At 17.5% G+C, this 20,746-nt stretch overlaps 7 protein-coding genes across 7 annotated transcripts; 3 read left to right on the top strand and 4 right to left on the bottom strand.

The window, feature by feature from the left end:
- Nucleotides 1-499: 499 nt before the first annotated feature.
- PRELSG_1439800 (conserved Plasmodium protein, unknown function) lies at nucleotides 500-3,468 on the bottom strand (the record flags this gene model as incomplete). Its single annotated transcript, XM_028679474.1, has 5 exons — nucleotides 500-560; nucleotides 693-739; nucleotides 822-929; nucleotides 1,013-1,183; nucleotides 1,402-3,468. The coding sequence occupies 5 exons, from the start codon at nucleotides 3,466-3,468 to the stop codon at nucleotides 500-502; spliced, it is 2,454 nt and encodes an 817-aa protein (XP_028535184.1).
- A 2,776-nt stretch (nucleotides 3,469-6,244) lies between these two features.
- On the top strand, nucleotides 6,245-7,277 carry PRELSG_1439700 (conserved Plasmodium protein, unknown function; the record flags this gene model as incomplete). The annotated part of the gene is made up of 4 exons (XM_028679473.1): nucleotides 6,245-6,364; nucleotides 6,494-6,659; nucleotides 6,849-7,031; nucleotides 7,171-7,277. 4 exons carry the CDS (start codon nucleotides 6,245-6,247, stop codon nucleotides 7,275-7,277), a joined length of 576 nt encoding a protein of 191 aa, XP_028535183.1.
- A 1,040-nt stretch (nucleotides 7,278-8,317) lies between these two features.
- GCH1 (GTP cyclohydrolase I, putative) lies at nucleotides 8,318-9,442 on the bottom strand (the record flags this gene model as incomplete). Its single annotated transcript, XM_028679472.1, has 1 exon — nucleotides 8,318-9,442. The coding sequence occupies one exon, from the start codon at nucleotides 9,440-9,442 to the stop codon at nucleotides 8,318-8,320; it is 1,125 nt and encodes a 374-aa protein (XP_028535182.1).
- Nucleotides 9,443-10,038: 596 nt separating this feature from the next.
- Nucleotides 10,039-10,731, top strand: PRELSG_1439500 (50S ribosomal protein L24, putative; the record flags this gene model as incomplete). Its single annotated transcript, XM_028679471.1, has 1 exon — nucleotides 10,039-10,731. One exon carries the CDS (start codon nucleotides 10,039-10,041, stop codon nucleotides 10,729-10,731), a length of 693 nt encoding a protein of 230 aa, XP_028535181.1.
- A 449-nt stretch (nucleotides 10,732-11,180) lies between these two features.
- On the bottom strand, nucleotides 11,181-12,089 carry PRELSG_1439400 (mitochondrial carrier protein, putative; the record flags this gene model as incomplete). Its single annotated transcript, XM_028679470.1, has 1 exon — nucleotides 11,181-12,089. One exon carries the CDS (start codon nucleotides 12,087-12,089, stop codon nucleotides 11,181-11,183), a length of 909 nt encoding a protein of 302 aa, XP_028535180.1.
- Nucleotides 12,090-13,452: 1,363 nt separating this feature from the next.
- Nucleotides 13,453-14,497, bottom strand: VIT (iron transporter, putative; the record flags this gene model as incomplete). Its single annotated transcript, XM_028679469.1, has 2 exons — nucleotides 13,453-13,575; nucleotides 13,796-14,497. 2 exons carry the CDS (start codon nucleotides 14,495-14,497, stop codon nucleotides 13,453-13,455), a joined length of 825 nt encoding a protein of 274 aa, XP_028535179.1.
- Nucleotides 14,498-15,742: 1,245 nt separating this feature from the next.
- On the top strand, nucleotides 15,743-20,456 carry PRELSG_1439200 (conserved Plasmodium protein, unknown function; the record flags this gene model as incomplete). Its single annotated transcript, XM_028679468.1, has 2 exons — nucleotides 15,743-16,497; nucleotides 16,718-20,456. The coding sequence occupies 2 exons, from the start codon at nucleotides 15,743-15,745 to the stop codon at nucleotides 20,454-20,456; spliced, it is 4,494 nt and encodes a 1,497-aa protein (XP_028535178.1).
- Between the last annotated feature and the right edge of the window lie 290 nt (nucleotides 20,457-20,746).

The following is a 20,746-nucleotide window of genomic DNA, read 5'->3' as shown; positions in this document are numbered from 1 at the left end:
GTCTGTTTTAATTTTTAAGTGACCTCTCTTTTGATTTATTTTGTATAATTATTTTCAGTACAATAAGAATCCATGCAATGAAATCAAAGAAAAATATTATATATATTAATTTTTTTTTAACAAAGAGTTTTTCTAATGTAAAATGAAGAGATTCACAAAAAACAAATTCACTGCAAAATTAATATTTAAAAATCATAAAGCTAAGAAACTATCTTATGAATATTTGTTTTTATAAGAATAAAGGGTTTTTTATTCATACTATTTATTAATACATATATATAAACTTTTTTACTATTTTAATGTAAAAAAGGAAAATATACTAATTTTGCAAAAATTGATACTTATATTCTTTTTTTACACAATTAAAAGTGTAATTTATAAAATCATTTTTTTCTTTTTTGTATGAAATAAATGAATATATCTAATTTTTTTTTTTTTATAATATTAATTATACTAAAAAAAAAAAAATAAAAAAATGGTAAAAAAATAAAAATATGAATTAATAAAAACGTTCACTGTTATTTCTAATGTTCTTTGTGTAATTAGGAATTTGTTGTACCCTATAAAAAAAAAAAAAAAAATTTTTATATGAATTATTTCTGTATTCAAATAAAAGAAAATGTTATAAAATGATGTTAAAGTAATAGAATGAAGTAAAAATAAAATATATTTATTTGTTAAAAAAAAAAGACCTTATTTTTGATCTTTCGCTTTCTCTCATAAATATGTATTTATTGATCTAAGGAAAAAAATAAAAATAAATATTTCAAACATATTATAAATATTAATTTTTTTTTTTTTTTAATAATTGATTTTCTCACATCATCCTTAAATAGTAGTGCGCTTTTTAAAGTATAGAAATGTTTTTTATGCATTATACATAAATTATCAAAAGTTGCCTTTAATTCATTCATAAAATTGTTGATATCCTTCAAAAAAAAAAGTATATATATATATATATATATATATAGAAAGAAAAGTGAAAGAGCATAACATCATTTTGTTAACATACATCAATAGTTTTAAAATATTCTAATTTATTATATTCGTGATAATAGTTATAAAATTGATTAATATCCTTTTCAAATAAAGAAACTTTTTCTTCTAATTTTGTTTTTTTTGTATTGAGTATCTCTTTTTGTTTTTCTAATAGTTCATCTAGCTTTTCACTATTATTTTCTTCCTAAAAAAAAAAAAATAGAAAAATTTATTTATATATGTTTGTGTAAATAAATATAATTATGTGTATATCTAAAAGTATATCTTCATGTAAATGTAATCTAAAATAAATTTTATTCTTATATATATTTAGAAACATTTTAAGTATAAAGCATTATTTTATAATATTATTATTTTTTTTATTTCATTTTTTTTTATCAATTTTGCTTTTTTAATAATTACAGTTAAATAATTTAAAAATTTATCATCCAAGTTATCTTTTATTTCTATTAGATCTTTTGAAAAGTTAGTTAATTGAACATTTAATGAAAAGTAAATAGAAACAATAACAAAAAACATTTTTTCTTCTGATTGAATATTTATATATTTATTTAATACATTATAATAAAGCAATTTTTGGTTACTAGTATTTTTTTGTACGGCAAATGATAAGTTATTTAATTTAATAAAATTATAAAAATTTGAATAATTTAAAAACAATTTATTTGTATTTTCTATATCATTACTGCTATTAAGTGAATTAGATGCATTCTCATCATCTTCAGATAATATACTTTTATAATACAAATAGTCCTTTTCTAAAGATTCTAAATCAACGTCAATACAATGATTTAGTTGATTTATTATATATTCAAAAAAAGCTGATGTATCCATTTCACAAATTTGAAAATTCGAATAATTATTTTCAAGGAATTCTTTGAAAATGGTATTATTTTTTTCAAGATTGTCTAATGAGTTCTTAAAATTTCTTAAATGAAACAAAAAGTTGTTATATGAATTTAAAGAATCCTGATTAATACATACATTAGAAAAGTTTCTTTGAAATTCTATATGATTATTGTTCTCAACAGCCAATTTGTCTTCTGCTTCAATTAGTATTTCTTTTAAATTTTTTTCAACATTTAAAAGGAAATTTAATCTATCTTCGAAAACATTGGGTTGATAAATTTGGTTTTTTCTATTAAACATATTTAAAATTACATTGTTTAAAATAAGTACTATATTTTTTCTATAGGAAAAGTTTATTAACTTATATTGATCATTTAAAGTTAAAAATACTTTATTATACATTTCATAAATCGATAGTGTTTCTTTACTATAGCATTCATAAATATCTTTTGCTTTTTCATTAAACAAAAGTTTTAAACGATTAGAAATCTTTTTCTTTGTATATATATCTGAAATATCAATATTTTTAATTTTTATTACTTCTGTTCCCTTAATAGGCTCTAAATCTTCATATGAAGGTACAACTTCAAAATATATATTTTTATTATCATATTCAAAAAACTCTAATATTTTTATAATTTTTTCTTTTAATGAAGTAAAACTTATATTAAGATTATGTCTTTTGCATAATTCTATACCTTTATTTACGTTATCTAGACTATATTTTAATCTACAAATAATTTCACCAATTTTTTCTTCTTCATATTTTTTAACTTTTAATTCTGCCGATTCATACAATTCTACATATTTTAAAGAAGAATGGTAATTACATATGCTAATGAAAATTGTTTTATTTACATAAACAAAATTGTAGAAATACCCATTAGTATTTCTTATATATTGTAAATTATTTTTTGCAATAGAAAAATGTTTCGGTTGTTTGAATATATCTAGAAGCTTTCCATCTAAGCAAGATTGGACATCATTAAAATATGAGTATATATTAAAAGATAATTTAGCTAATAAATTTCTTTTATATTTTTTTGATATAGCAGTATTATAAAACATATTTTCATGATATGCTGATGCTAAACAAAAAAAAATAAATGAGCTTATACAATTAATATCAGTTAACTCGCTCAACTTTTGTTCATTTTGATTTTGAAACAAGTAATTAAAAATCTCTACTATTTCATAAGATATTTTGTTTAATAATTTGATATCATCGGAATGTTTCTTTAATTTTAATAAATGGGATTTTATTATCCCTATGTTATAGATAATTATAATATTCTCCTGTTCAAATTCATATTCTACTTTTTTATTTTTTTCAAATGTATCATTTGTATATAATATTTTTTTTCCTTTTAATAAATTTTTTCTTTTAAATGTTTCAAAATAAAATAAATACTCTTTATATAAGTTTAATAAATTTATACTTAATCCCTTATACTGTTCAATTATTATTGAATTTCTTAAATTAGTAAAGCTATTTATCTCGTCTTCAAAAGAAAAATCAGGGTTATTAATCAGTTCATTTAGATTTTTATTAATTATTTTACTAATTTGGATTTTATCATAAAGATATTTTATGTTCACCAAATCTGAAACAACTTGCATTTTTTTTTTTTTTTATTTATAATAAATTAAATTAAAAATAATAGAAAGTTAATATAAATTGAATTCTACATATACAAAAATATTCATAAATATATATTAGTATGAAATTTAATTCTATTGTTTCATGAGTTCATTATTAAGGAAAAATATCAAATAAAATGATGTTCTAAAGTTATTTTATTATGAATAATAAAAATGAAAAAAAAAAAAAATAATATAATACAATAATATAATATTATAAGAAATATTCTATGCTATAAACAGGTGTATACATATAAATATATATTCTTCTTTAATTAGTTTTCATTTTAAAAAAAAAAAAATTGCATGATAATTTTTTTTTATAGTAATTAATACATTTTTTACAAAAATAAATGAACAAATTTTGTTATTGAGCACACATTATTTTTTTGTATACATTTTGAATTTTTTATAAAATTTTTTTTTTTGTTATTAAAGGTTAAAATAAGAAGAATGGAAAAGAAAAAAAATGATATAACATGTATACATAATTCATTTGGAAATAAAAATGAATATAGTTAAATAAATTTTTTTTTTTTTTAAGTAAATTTTTTATTTTTTAAAGAATTATAGTTTTTTAATAGATTATTATTTATCATTTTTTTTTTTTGAAAGTATAATTTAGATAAAACTGACTAAAAAAAAAACCATAAATAGTACATAAAAGTTAATAGTGTTACATTATATATTTTTTTTTTTTTAGTGTATGCAAATCTTTTTCAATAAAATTTTAATTTATTATAAAAATATATTTTTTTTAATACAATATTATCTATCATTTTTCAAAATTATGATATAGGAAAAAAATTTCGGTTAAAAAAATTAGTGAAGTTATATTAAGAAAACTATAATAAAATGATTTATAAAGACTTTGCTCTACACAGGAAAAAAAAAAAAGCAAAAGCTTTTGAAATTAATAAGGATAAATTATATTAATATAGATTTTTTTTATTAAATATGAAATTTTTTTTTTCCTATAAATTATAAAATTAAATTTTTTTTTTTTTTATATATTATAAAAGCACTTAAAAATTAAAAGTAATTATAAATATATTAATTTATAAGAACTTTAAATTTGAGAAATAGTTTTAAAAAGAATCATATTAATGTATTGAGAAAAGAAACTCAGAATAAATTATATATTTTTTTAGAGTTATGTACTTTTTTCAAGAATTGTTCTGAAACAAGAAAAAAACCTTTCATTGCTTTAAAATAAGGAAATTAGATTAACACTAAAAAATAAGGATCTACTGTTTCATATAAAAATATATTTTTTTTTTTTTATCATTTAAAAAATCTCAAAAAATTTAAAAATAAAAAGAATATATAAAGATATTTTTTTTTTAATTAAAAACATGCAATAAGTATTTCGTAATTAATGTTAAAACGTAAACTATATTACAATATTTCAAATATAATGACATAACTTATATAGCAAATATTTTTACGTAGTTATTGATATAATAATATTTTTTAATTTCATTATGTGGAAAAAATGGATAAAAACATAAGCATAAAAAATAAAATATTTAGACTTTAGATATTAAAACAGCTTTTTAATCTAATTTTTTTTTTTTCCACTAATATATATAAAATATTTTTTTGAATAAAATATTTTTAATTTTATCTTCTAATGTATAATTTATTCTTGTAAAATTTTTTCAAATTTTATTTTTTTTTTTCTTTAAATTACTTTAATTTTTGGAAAAAAAAAATTCGCATTGATAAAAATAAAATAATAATGTACAATAAATTACATATATAAATAGAGTAACAAATGAAACAATATAAAAATTTATCCAGTATACAACTTCAAAAAAGAAAAAAAACATAGGAAAGCTACAGTAATTAAAACATTAAAATATAAGTTTTTTTTTTTTCTCCTTTTAAATTATTTAAAAAATGAAGCATAATAGTATATATTTAGCAAAATTAAATATTACCTAAAAGTTTTTTTATTTTTAAATTTTAGAAATAATATGAATATTTCTATTTAGTTGCACTTCTGTGCTATGGTAAAATATTTTGTGTCGAAATATAAAAGAATGATAAAAATTAAAAAAGTTTATATTTATTTACAAATTTGTATACAAATATATATATATGCACATAAATATGTGTATATAAGAATAATTCTTAATTTTTTTGTAAGAATTACATTCATATTATTTTATATATTTATTATTTATTACTTTTTGTTTTTTTTTTTTTTTTTTATTTTTTTAGTCATCATTTATACAATTTTTTATATTTTAAATATCTTTCATATAAAGTATCATAAAAAATTTTAAAAGATAATATTATAAATATTACTGGAAACTTCATTGTAAGACAATAAAAAACGGAGTTTTTTTTAAAAAATTATTAAATAGAAAGGCATTTAATTTTATATTCTTAATAAAAAAGAAATATATATTTAATATTTAACTAGATATGCAAATATGAAACGAAATATGAAATATAATCATGTATAAAATATCATTTAAATTATAAAATAAAAAAAAAAAAATGTTTACTTAATTTCCATATTTTTTTTAGTAAATAATTTTTTTATTTTTTTTAATTAAAATTATTTAAAATTTATTTTTAAAAATAAACACATATAAACATACATACAAATGCATAAATACATAAACATACATACATTCATTTATACATATATAATATATATATACATGTATATTTTTTTATAACATGTTTTTTTTTTTTTTTAAATTATAATTTTTTAATCTCATTACACTATAGTTGAAATAAAATGGATATTTTTAATTGCCAATATTGCTCAGTATCTCCTTTTGATTACATTTTAGATTATATATATGGTGAAAGATCATCTAAAAAAGATGAAAAAAAAAATTCGAATGTTACTTATGATGTAATTTTTTTACAAAAAAAAAAAAAAAAAAAAAATTTATATATATAAATATTTATAAATATCTGTATATATTTATAAATATATGTATTTATATATATATATGTAATGTGTATGTAAAATTTTGAATAGGATAGTAGTAGTAATAATGTATCACAAGTAGTATCAAAATTTGGCGAGCAAGTAGAAAAAAGATCAACAAATGAAATTTTACTTTTGTGCAGAGCATGGGAAAATTATGTCCATCCAAGAGCAAAAGAATATTGGAAAGATTCACATCAACTTCAAAATATTTTATGTAACCCAAAAAAAAAAAATAAAAAAAAATTACATAAAACTAAATTACATATGAAGAAAAAAATTATGTATTAATAACATTAAAAAATAAGAAAATATTAAAAATGTATTTGCATATAGCAAATATATATGATTTATTTAAAAAAAAAATAGTAAAAAAGTAAAAAATAATTTTGTCCATTTTTTTAAGGTAAAATTGCTAATGGCATTACCAAAAATGATGATCCAATCTTAGGAGATGATTATGCTTGTGTTTTTTGGTATGGAGACAAAAATAAAAATGATAATTGTCCAATCATATCAGTGAAAAAAGGAAATGATAGTATTGAAACTATAACATATGTCAATAGAGTTCTTATTTTTTTGTATGCAGGTTTATAATATTTTCATGTAAATACAAATTTATATGTTTCTACATTTATTTGTAGTATTATTTTTATCTTAAAATATATATTATATAGTTGTATACTATAATTTTAATAAATATTTCTTTATTGATAAATTATTTATAGATGAAGCTAGCTTTCAAGAATTGCAAAAAAAACCTAAAAAAGCATTTACAATGGCTTGTGGAAATATTAATTGTATTAATTTAACACACATTTCTTTAGATGATTAAAATAAGAAGAATTGAGCAGAATTTTAGGAATAACAATTTATGTTAATTGTTATAATATCAATAATAATAATAATAATAATAACTAGTAATAATTACAACAATAATAAATAATAATGATGAATAATAACAATTATTAGTAATAATAAAAATAATAAGGAATGATAGAAATAATAATATTTAGTAATTAAAGAAAAATAACAATATCAATAATAGTACTAGTAAAAGTAATAGTAATAATAACAATGATGATAAAAATGATATTAATGAATAAAAATAATAATTATATTAATAATTAGTATTTATATTAATAATAGAAATAATTATAATTATAATAATAAATATATAGTTTGTTTATGACATATTATTAAATCGTTGTGAAAATGAAAATTTGTGAACACTTTGATCTGGATAATTGAAAATACTTAAAATAATTCAAATTTAAAAAAAAAAGTAAAAATATAAGCATAATTAAAAAAAAAAAGTTATATAAATAAAATTAAATAAACGTATGCATTAAAAATTAATAAATTTTGTATTGCATTCTTTAAAAAACGATGTCTCATATTTGAAATGTTTTCTTCTTTTTGTTCTTTAATTTTACATTTTTAAATAAATTTAAAGAAATAACATCTTTTAAAGCGCGCAACAATAAAATTTTGTTTATATATACATATATTTTTTTATGTAATTTGTAATTTTGATATATATATATTTTTGGTTATTACATTTTATATTTTCTTCTATCTTTATATTTTCAATTCTTTTTTAAAAAAAAGTTATGCTATTTTAATGTCTTTTTCTTTTTTTTTTTTTTATTTTTTCTTTCGAGTCAAAAATACTTAATTTTTAATAAAAAAAGGGCTTTTGTGATTATAAAAAAATAAATATAATAATTTAAATTAAAAAATATATTGTTTTATAGAATTACTAATGAATAAAAAGAACTTCTAATTATAAATAGATATCTTATTATTATTTTTTCTAAATGAATATTAAAAATTACAATTAATTTTATCTTAATCATTTTCATTATAGTTCATTTAATTGATATCGTCATGCATACTAATATCATTTTCTTTTTGAAAACAATTATCTATATAGGAATTATTTATATATTTATTATTTTTTAATTCATTACGTGCGTGTGTAATAGTAGTAGAATTATGTTCTTTTACTCCGCGCATACTAATACATAAGTGTTCAGCAACTATAGTAACTTGAACATGTAAAGGTTTTAAATATTTTTTTAAAATGTTACAAATATCGTTAGTCAAATCTTCTTGTAATTGCAATCTTCTAGAAAACGCATCTACAATTCTTGAAAATTTAGATAAACCCAAAATGTACCTATTAGGAATGTATTCAATAGTGCATACTCCTTGAAAGGGCAATAAATGGTGCTTACACAGAGAATATATTTGAATACCTGTGATTTTTATTGTTGAATTGTTTCTGTATTTTCTTTTGTACATAGATCCTTTAAATAATTTTTCTATGTCGACATTATAACCATTTGTTAAATATAAAAAGGATTCAGCAAACCTTTGATTTGTTCTTTTTAAAATATCTGATTTAGGTAAATTTAATATATTTAATATGTTATATATATTTTGACTAATACCAAGAACTTGGTTTTCTATTTTTGAAGATTTATTATTATTACAGTTCTTTTTATTTTTTATTTTTTTTAAAATATTTTTTTCAATATTTTTATTTGCTTTGTTCTTTTTAATTAATATATTATCTTCAATCTTATTTATTTTTTTTTTTTTAGAATATTGTCCGTTTTTAATTTTTTTCATGTCACTTAAATTGTTATTGTTATTTTTATATTTATTATTACTAGTAATTTTTTTAATTTCATTTTCATTAACCAAGCTGCTTATTTTATCATTTATGAGGTTTTCACTGTCTTGGAATTTATTATTTGAATCATATTTTTTTTTTTTTTTTTCTGTAGCATAAAGTACTTTTTTTTTGTATTTCTTAAAACAATTATTCATTATCACATTGTTTATACTATGCTTTTTTTTTTCTAATCCCCTTTTATTATTTTTTCTAAACTTTTTTGTACTTAACAAAAAATTAGGATCATCTTTTTCATATTTCTTGTTGTTTTCGTCATAAATTTCTTGACTTTTATGTAAGTTTATATTTTTTATCATAATTTTAAATTTTTTGAATTTTTATACATAATATATATATATATATATATATATATAAATTATAAATAAATTACTTTAAATTATAAGAAAAAATAAAACATAAGCAAATTACTTCATATTTTTTTTTAAATTTTGATTAATTTATTCTTTTCCTTTCTGTTACATAAAAAATAACTTTATCCACTTTAAAAATAAAAGTATTAAGATTTCATTTTTTTTTTCCCTCATATATATATCTATCTTTTTAGGTACATAGTTTTGAAAATAAGGATTATAATATTTTTAGAGAAAAATGTTTTATATGCACGGTCATTTTTTATTCCCTTTACAAAAATATAAAAATAAAAATTTATAAAAACTTTAATATTAGAATTTATATATATAAGGAAAAAATAAAATAGTTATATTTCAAGGTAAAATGAAAATTAATTATTAACTATAAAAAATTTTATAATACTTATATACAGAAGCACAAAAAAATATATATTTTTTAATGATAAAATGGTGTTATAATAAAGTATATTTAAAAAAAAAAAATTGTACCAAAGCAGATATATACTTTAAAAATTTATATTTAACCTTAAAAAAAAAGGAAAATGTCGAGGTATGTTAAATATTTTGTTCAAGCTAAAAAACTGGATAAGAGAAAACGAAAATATTATAAACTAGAATTTTTAGAATTAAGCAAAGAATTAAGTATACCATATCCCTTAAGAGAGCAAAATCAACCGAAGCGATTAGATTTATCTAAATATTTAAATATAGAAATAGGAGACTTAGTTAAAGTATTATATGGGCCTGATAAAGATAAAGAAGGAATAGTGCTAAATATTAACCCTAAAAGAAATACCGTAATTGTTGATGGATGTAATATGAAAAAATCAGCATGGAATGTTACAAATAAAAAAGGATCAATTATTACACAAGAAATGCCCATTCACATAACAAACGTAGCTATTTTAGATCCTATTAATAAAAAACCAACGGTAGTAAAAAGGAGATATATGATGAATGGGGAGTGTGTAAGAATATCCAAAATTTCAGGTTGTGCAATGCCTGAACCTGTTAATAAAAATGTTTTGAAAGAACAAAACAATTATGAACTGTTCATACAAAAAAAAAAAACAGGACCCCCAATAAAAGATATATATGCAGAAAAAGATTCGAAAAACTTTAATTTACTGAAAAAAATAGCATACGAAATAAAAAAAAAAAGATTTTACGAAATGAAGAATTTTTTTAAAAAAAATGAGGAAAGCAAGGAAAATGATACACATGAGAGTTTTTAACAACTAAATATTATAATAGCATGAGAACTAATAATTAAAAATGAAAAATCCTTGGAACTTGAAAAATTAAAATATATATATATATATAATTATTATTTACATTAATATATATAATTATAAAAATGTGTAATTCTTAAATAAATAATATTTGTAATTCAAACAAATATATCTAATTATAATATATATATACTTAGTTAAAAATATTTGAATATGAACTATTATAATTTATTTATTCTTTTATAATTTTGCATAAATTGGATTTTATTATTTAAAAATACATAAACATATATGTATATATATGCTTGTATATGGGCCCTATAAAATGGGCTAGTAAAAAATTTGACAAAGTTAAATAATCTTATTTTAATAAAAAAATTTTTAATTTACTTAAAAGAATTTTTATTTAAAAGATTTAATGGAATAATTAATTATTATAAAATAAAAAATACTTAAAAATATTTATTTAAAAGCTTGACACCAGTAACCATAAATAATGTCTGCCAAATACATAGAAAACAGCGAGGTATAACACCCTTATATAAGTAAAGTATACCCCCTTCTTTATATAAGTTAACAAACGATTGAAAAAAAGTTATCTTAATATTATTATTTGCTTTGTTCTGCATATATACTCTAACAACATCAAATGGATTATTCCACACTGACAGTGCACCACCAACAGTACCACAAATAATTTCCTCGGTAGAAGATAAATTATATGTGTTTTCTTTTTTTTTACTAATATTTTCATTTATTAAATTGAAATTTTTAGAAGAGTTAACACTTCCCGCATTATTTATTTGGTCATTTTTGTTTAATATTTTTTCTTTTTTTTTTTTTCTTTCAATAACCTTATTTCTGATCCATTCAGTAATGCCTTGTCTACTTGCCCAGTTAGTTCCTTGTCTTAAACACATTGCACTATTACCTTTATATAAAGTTTTAATTCCTGTATTTTTAAAAATGTAAATAATTTTTTCTTTATAGTTAATTTTCTTATCAATACTAGCTGTTATAAAAAATGTACAAGGTGACATAACTAGTGATTGACAAATACCACCACCAGCTCCTCCAATAAAACCACTAGTTGTTTCATTAATATTTAAATTATTGCAAAAATTGATTAAATATTCTTTTGATAATAATAAAACTGCACCTTTACTAGCACTTTCTACGAGTTTTGCATAAAAACCAGCATAAAATTGGCCTAATCCTTTATTATAAATATTTGTAAAAGATTTTATCGTATTTTCATTTCTATAAACACACATCCTTGTTTTCCATGTTTCTAACGGCATACCTATAGTTGCCGTTTCTAAACAATGTAAAATTGATCCATTTATTAAATCTTTACTCATTTCCTTAATTTTTTTTTTTTTTATCATTTGAATGCAAAAACTATGTATAAAGGTACAAAAATTAATTCACAATAGAAAAAATTTACTTTTATGAGTAATATGAAAAAAAAAAAATAATTTATTTGATGATACTGAAAAATAAAATATTTATTTTTATGATAAAATAATTCGAAAAGAAAAAAAAAATTTAGCAATGAATATTATATTTTATATTAAGTAAAAAAAAAATACTTTAAGGAACATGCTATAAATGATAAGGCATAAATAGAGAAATAATTATAATGAAAAAGAAGAATCTTTATTTTATTCTAAATACAAATATTATTCATGCTTGTCTTTTCATATCAACAAAAATATTCTATTTTTTCTAGCTATACAAAATTACATATTTGCAATCATTTTTTTATTTATTTACTTATGTTCTTATAGGTATCCTTATTTGCTTAGACATATATGTAAAATGATATAATGTAAATTCACTTATATAAATATAAATCATCATTAACTGTATTCATTTTAAATAATTTTTCATTTTTTTTTGGAATAAATTATAATATTCCAACATTTTTAAATTTAATTTTATACATTTATTAATTTTTTAATTCTTGAATAAGTTTACTAAATTTTAGAATTATATTTTAAAAATAAAAACAATTATTTATTTAAAAAAAAAAAAAAAAGATAAATAATTACAATTTTTTAATTAAAATTATTCGATTAAATTTATTCTATTTTTTTTTAAGTTGAATACAAAATTTTATAATATACAAACTTTAAAAATAATTTTACAAATATATACATATATAAAGAGGGCTGATGCAATTTTTATATAATAATCTAAAATATAAAAGGAATTATAAGACTAAATAAATAAATGTATAGATTATGTTTATAAAAGACTTCATATATTTTTAATTTTTATGGAAACAATTAATAATTTTAATCAATTTCTTAAGTTTTAATAAAATGTAAAAATTAATAAATTTTTCAGTGATGTAAAATTTTTTTTCTCATTAAAAATTTTTATAGTATTTTATAAAGCATATAATAATTATTTATGTAAAATTTTGATGATTAAAAGTTAAATTATTTTATATAGATTTATTTTTTTATAATAAAATCATTTAAATTTTAAATGTAAATTTAGATGGTAAGCTTTCTTTTTCTTTTTTTTTTTTGTTTGCATTAAAAAGTGAAAGAGAAAAAAAAAACGATAAAACGAAAAAGTAAACGAAAAAGTGAAAAAGTAAGGAAATACCATAAAAAGTAAAATTAATAAAATATGGATACTTTTAAATATACAGAATAAAAAGTTAAAAAAAAAAATACAATGTACTTAATAATTATGTATGTACATATTACTTTATGTGTCAGCAATATTATTTTTAAGTAAAATTCCTAATAAAAACGGAACAATGCCAGCAATGGTTCCATTAAAAACCATACAAAGAGCACATTTGAGAGGTTTTTGATTAGTAAATTGTGACTATAAAAAAAAAATATATATATATATATGTATATATAAATATTTATGTGTATATATGCAAATGTGTTAATTACAAGATGAAATTATATAGTTTTTTTAACATAATTTATATAAATAATATGTGAGCTTATGCATTATTCTATTATAAATTATATTTAAAAAAATAATCAATACAAAAAAAAAAAAAAAAAATTAAAAATATATATATGTATGTTTATACCTTAAATAATCCCAAAATAAATAAAGTTATTAAGGTTGATATAAAAACAACAAAAAATGAGGTATTATAATCTGTATATTCAAAAAATACTATATAAGCCACAAAAGCAGATAAAGGAATTAATCCAAAGACACAAAAACTTAAAAACATAATAATTCCTTTTTTCATAGCTTCATTTTTATCTTCATTTGTAATAATAAGTCCTAATTCTTCTGACATCATATGCTCAAGAAAAAAATTTTTATTTCTAAAAGCAATTTCTACTAAATTCCTTGCATCCTCACTATCAAATTTATATTTATTCATATAAATGTCAATCATTTCTTGTTTTTCTTCTGATGGACAATTTTCTATTTCCCACTCTTCTCTTTTTTTCTCAGCTAGCATAAAATCTCTTTGAGCTGAAGAACTCGTATATTCACTAAATCCCATGGAAATTGCATTCGCAAATAAATTTCCGATACCAATAATTATGACTTGTGTAGGTGTTATTTTTGCACCTACACATCCAGAAACTATTGCAAAAATTGTTATAATTCCATCTAAACTACCAAAGATTATTGTTTTTAAATTATCTCTATCAAGATTGTGATTTTCCCCATGTTTATCTAATGTGTGATAAAAATCATGCGCTTCTTTTGACTTTTCTACGTCTTCATTATAAAAAGCTTTTTGTGCTTCTAATGTTTTTTTGCTTACCATACTTTTGTAAAAAAAAAAAAAAGAAAAATTAAAAAAAGAAAAAAAAAGGTATTCGTCACTTAAAATATATTATATATTTATTTATTTGTATATATAATATATAAAAATTATATTAAAAATTTATTTTATTTTTTTATTAATAAAAAAAAATTTACAAAATAAGAATTAAAAAATATATAATAAACATTATAGGATAAAAAAAAAAATGCTCGGACTAGGGATCATTATATAGCATGCTTTGTAGTAAAATCCTTTTTATATTTAAAAAATTTATAAATAAAATGTAAAAAACAAAAAATTAAACAGAAAAATAATAAAAATTAATTTTAATATTACATAAATACTTTCTATTGATATTAAAGTTTTTTTATTCTTATTATCTTAAAGAAGATTTTAATAAAGAAAGAAACAGCATAGTATCATATTCAAATTTTGTTAAAAAGTATTAATAATTTATTCTATTGTCCACTTTAGTCATTATGTTTAATCTGATATAAAAAATATAACTTTCTTTTACGTAAATTTTTTATGTTAAATAGTAAAATAAATGTAAAAAATTTAGAATTTTAGTATTTATTTTATGTACATTTTATTTTATTTTATTTTTTTAATTGTTTATTTTAAGAATTATGAATATTAATTTTTTTTTTTATATATCTTGTATTAATTTCTATATTTTAACATATTCTAACTTGTTTCTATTACTTTTTTTCTTTTTAATTATTTAATATAAATTTTTTAAATTATATTTATTTATCTTTAATTTTATACATATTTACATATTTTTTCCTTCTACTTCCTATTTTTTTTTTTTTAAGTTCATCATTTAATTTTTATTACATAAAAGAATGAAACAAATTACAATTCAATGATCTTTTTTTTTTTTTTTCCCATTTATAAATTATATTTTAATTTTGTTTTATAAGAAATTCCTGTTGGTATGATACAAAAGAAATTTTTTTTTTTAAATTTTTTGTGAGTAAAATTTTCATATAATTAAAAAGATATATGGCACTTGGAATATAAATTAAAATGAATGAGCATATTTATTCATATTAAAAATATATATGAGGTTTAATTAATATATAAACCTTTTTTTTTATCATCAGAAAATCTAATTAAATTATTCAACCTTCACAAGCATACTTCCTATATTATTTTTTTTTTAAATGTAGAATATTATAATTTCTACCATAATAAAATATTTGTAACAATTAAACAGGAAACAATAAATGCTTACAACAAATGATACCTATAGAAAATATAAAAATACATTCACAAAAAATAACTACAAAAAATGATTCTAATGAAAAGAATAAAATTGAAAAATTAGAAGAAATAAATTATTATATCAATAGTGAAAATAATAATAAAAATAGTCTAAATAGTGATAACATAAATGAAAATAATAAAATTAATTTAAATAATAATAATAATAATAATATAAATGGAAATAATAAAATTAATTCAAATGATAATAATAACTCTAATGAAAATAGTAAATTTAATTCAAGTGATAATAATAATAATAATTTAGATAATAGTAATAACAATATAGATGAAAATAGTGATAAATTAAATTGTAATAACAACAGTATTAACAATGACAATAACAATTCAAATGAAGACGATAATAAATTAATTAAAAATGATAAAAGGAAAATTATAATGTTTTCATCTATTCTTCGATATAAAAGATATTTGACAAAAAAAGGAAATACTTATTTTGATTTTAATCAAACTAATTTAGAATTAAATGAAAAAGAAATGTTAGTTCAAAGTAGTAACTTTTATCATTTATTTGATTTAAGATCCTTATTTTTTCCGCATATATATTTTAATATTAACTCACATATGAACATTAACATTTCTGATTATTTAAACTATATAAAAAATCAATTGAATATAGGTATTAACAGTGAACAAAGTAAAAATATAAATTATTCTTCAAAACAAGAATTTATTTTGGAGGCTATTGAACAAGTGGAGCATATAGAAATGTAAGAAAAAAAAAAATATATAAAATGATATAAAATTAAAATGGAAAAATAGCAAATAAAGAGAAATGAAAAGAATTAAAGTAATGAAAAATGAAATAGAATGAAGTTAAAATGTGGTAGCTATAAATTATTTTTATCTCATATAATTATTTTAATTTCTTAATCTTATATTATTTTTAAATTTAATTCACTTTTTTTTTTTTTTTTTATGCAGTTTTAGAAAAGTAAAGATAATCAAAAAGTTATTTTTAATATTAAACAAAAATGTCGCCGAAAAAATTAAAAAATATATTGATAAAATACCAGAAATCAATTCGAATGACTATATTTTTGTTCAGACAAATCGTAAAAATGATATATTGTTTGGATATATTAAAAGTAACAAATATAATTTATTTTTTGAGATTTTAAATTTTAAAAAAATTTTTCTTCAGCATTATAAAGATAATATAAAAATAGATATATATGATATAAACTTAATCAATAAGAGTGATGATTATTTTGAAAATAGAAATGGAGGCATATTTTTAAAAGAGCAAAATGTAAATGTAACAAAGGATACATTTGACAGCATTACTTTTTCTTCTAAATATTATTTTGATTATTATTTTTCAAAAAATTCAGTTGTAGAATATGATTATTCGAATGAAAAAAAAAAAATGCTTCTTGTTTTTAATTTATGCATAAGTTATGTGAAGAATAATCTATTTATATTGGTTATTTATAATGATAACAATTATAGTAATAATTCAAATGTTAATAATAATTCGAACTTCTTATATTATGAAGAATTAGATGTGTATAATAAGCAATTTAATTTAAATAATATAGATAAAAATATATTTAAAACGAATTCTTTTTTTATAGATAACTTATATCGTAACTTAAAAAGTAAATTATTATGCTCTTTTACTTTTAAATATTTACCCTTAGATGATTATATAAGAAGTATTAACTTTTCAAAAATAAAAAAAAGTAAATTTTATAAAAATCTTTATACTTTTATTATTTATTGCTTATCAAATGAAGGTATAGTATATATATTTTTTTGTAATTTATTAATATTAAATATTTTTTATGAAAACAAATTTGAATTAATTGTAAAAAAGTATTTTTGCTTTCAACTAAATAGGGAGAGTTCATATAACAAAATAAGTACAGTAAATTGCAACTCTAAATATTTGTATTCTTTATGCTCCCATAATATTTTTCCATATAAAAAATTTTATAATTTTATAAATAAAAACATATATGCTAGCAATTTAAACGATACATCAAGAAATGTAGAAAGAGAAAGTAAAATATATTTTGATAATAATTCAAATAAAATTGGAAACAACTTTACAAATGATTTTTTAACTTATGAAAAAAATGATAGTGAAAGTATAATGAATAATAGTGATCTTGATTATAAAATTAGGAATGATCATCTTAATATAGATTGCTATGTAAATAAGAAAGATGATTCCAATTATGTTGATATAGCATATTATAAATACACTTTTCTTATAATTACATGTAAATACGATTTTTCTATAGTAACATTAAGAAGGAAAAAAAAAAGTTTTCAAATGGAATTGATTAACTATTCCTTTTCAAATAGCAAAAGTTCTAATATTATATGTAATGTAATAGTAAATAAATGTAATTTTGAAAAATATAATGAAAATAAAAAAAAAAGTAAAAGTTTTATTTTATTTGAAATAATGTGCTTTTATCAAAATGGTTTAATGAAAAAATATAATTATGTATGCACTCTTAAAAATAAGAATTTTGAATTTTTCTTAACAGAAAATGAAATGAAAAATGGAATTATTTCAAAAAAAAATTTTTTTAAACCGTTACTCTTTCCATTTAACGAAGAAGTGTTAAAAAAAAAAAAAAAATTTAATAATATAATTTTAAATAATGTACAACTAAGTTACTTTAAAAATTTCATATATATATATTTTCAAGAAAAACAATATGAAAGTATTAGTTTGGCAATTAACAATCAATGTTTAATTATTAATTATATTAAAGCAATAAGTAAACTTTTTAAAAAAATATGCACTTTACTATATAAGAAAAAAGAAAAGGAAAGTAGTAACAATTCAAATGTGAATAATGAAATAAAAGAAAATTGCGAGAATTATCATAGTGTTGATAAAAGAAATAGATTTTCAGATAAAAATGATGAATTGAATTATAATGATGAAAGAATAAGTTACTTTTTAAATGAAATTGATTCAAATGTATTTTGTGATAAAAATATGATGAATTATTTGAATTGCAATTTATTCACTCAAAGAGAGCATAAGACATGTTTTTTAGAATATAAATATATTATATTTGGTTTTTATGATTTGCATTTAATAAATGAAAAAAATAACGGAAATATAAATGAAATGAAAACAAAAATGAATAAAAAAATTTTAATGAACTCTTGTGATATACATAGTCACTTTAATTTTTTAAATATCATAAAAAGTTATATTAATTACAATACTCTTAAAAAATGCATTAATAACTTACCTAATGAAAACAAAAAAGTAGAAATGAATTTTTATTATTTTATTTTAATTTTAAATTATTTTCAAAATAATTATGTATATGAATATAATTCTTTTTTTCACTTAGCATACAACGAGTTACATCAAAAAGGAAGTTTCTCTTATAAAAGAAAAATATATTCTAAATTATTTTTTGAGAACTTTGAATTAATAGATATAACAAAATATAGTAGTATTTTATTGTCTTTTCTATTACACATGTATAATTTTTGTTTGAAACAAAATGGACTTAGTAATGATAATTTTAGTTCACATATTACATTTTTTTTAATAAATAAAAAAACAAAAAAAAATAAGAAAAAATTTAGATATTTTTGCAAAATAAACGAAGGTAAAAATGATATAGCATCGGATAATAGAAGTAAAGATGAAACTAATATTATAAAGTGTATAAATGATGAATATATGAAAGATAATTTTGATAATTTAAAAAATAACGCATCTAAAGAAAATGTCAAATTTGATGATGAAAAAAAAATATTAATGAATGAGAACAAAAAAGACATAATTAATTTTTTAACATTGCAAAAATGCTTATACTATATAAATAAAATTAAAAAATATATGAATTTAACATTAAATACAGAAACAAGTAATTATAACATCCAACTTGATATTTATATAAATATATACTTTTGTCAAATATTTTTTATTATTTTAAACACTTTGCGAATAAATAACACAAATATTTATGTTAATTTAAATTATAATATAAAAAAAAATAATTTAGATTATTTTTATTTATTAATTTTAATTAATTTTTATAGCTTATTTTATCTTCTAATATTTTCTAAAGATATATTAAACGAGAATTTGGAAAATGAAAAAAAAGCAGACAATAAAGAAAGCAAAATAAACAAAGAATTTAAAATATTAAAATTTTTCAACGAAGTTTATGTAGAACAAAGAAATAAAAACATTGAAAAAACAGAATCATTAAATATAGAAAATATTAGTATTACTTCACACAATTTTGAAAAATATTTAGCTTTAATTTTTGAAAATGTAAAAGAGAAAATTGATCAAATAAACGTAGATAATTACATTATTCAGAAATTGTTTTTTAAAATAAATTGCCTACTTTGTGATAAGGTATGTATATCTAATATATATAATAATTATTATATATGTGAAAACAATCATATATTTAGTAAATGTATGATTACTTTTTGTTGCATATACAAAAATAATCTAATATTACCAACTATTTTTAATTTAGATGATTTAAATAAAAAACTATTTGATGAATTTAATACTTCTTTAAAATTCAATTTATTAATTAAAGTAGATTTCATTTACTTTTGTTCATTCTGTTATTATTTTATTTCAACTAAAAATATTTTTTTTGAAAAGCATTTTTTTTTTAATCAATGTCCTTTCTGTAATCATGAATTAAATATTTTATAAATGATCATTTTTGTTTTATATTTTATATATATTTATTATTGTATTGGCAATTTTTTTTTTTTATTAAATTTAAAGGCATATTTTAACTTTTTATTTTAAAATAAATTCACTGTTTTTTTAATATGTTGATGCCCACTTTACCTAACTTTTTTTTTTTTAGTATAAAACTTTTAACTTAATCACTTTATTTTTTTTTTTTAAATAATTTTTGAGGTTGCTTTTTAATCTTAACTTCTTAGAATAAAATTTTTTTAATATTTTTAAGAGATTAAAAAAAATACTTTTATTAA

Source organism: Plasmodium relictum, assembly GCF_900005765.1.
Source record: "Plasmodium relictum strain SGS1 genome assembly, chromosome: 14".
NCBI classification, from domain to species: Eukaryota; Apicomplexa; class Aconoidasida; order Haemosporida; family Plasmodiidae; genus Plasmodium; species Plasmodium relictum.
This window is presented reverse-complemented; position numbering and strand designations above follow the sequence as displayed.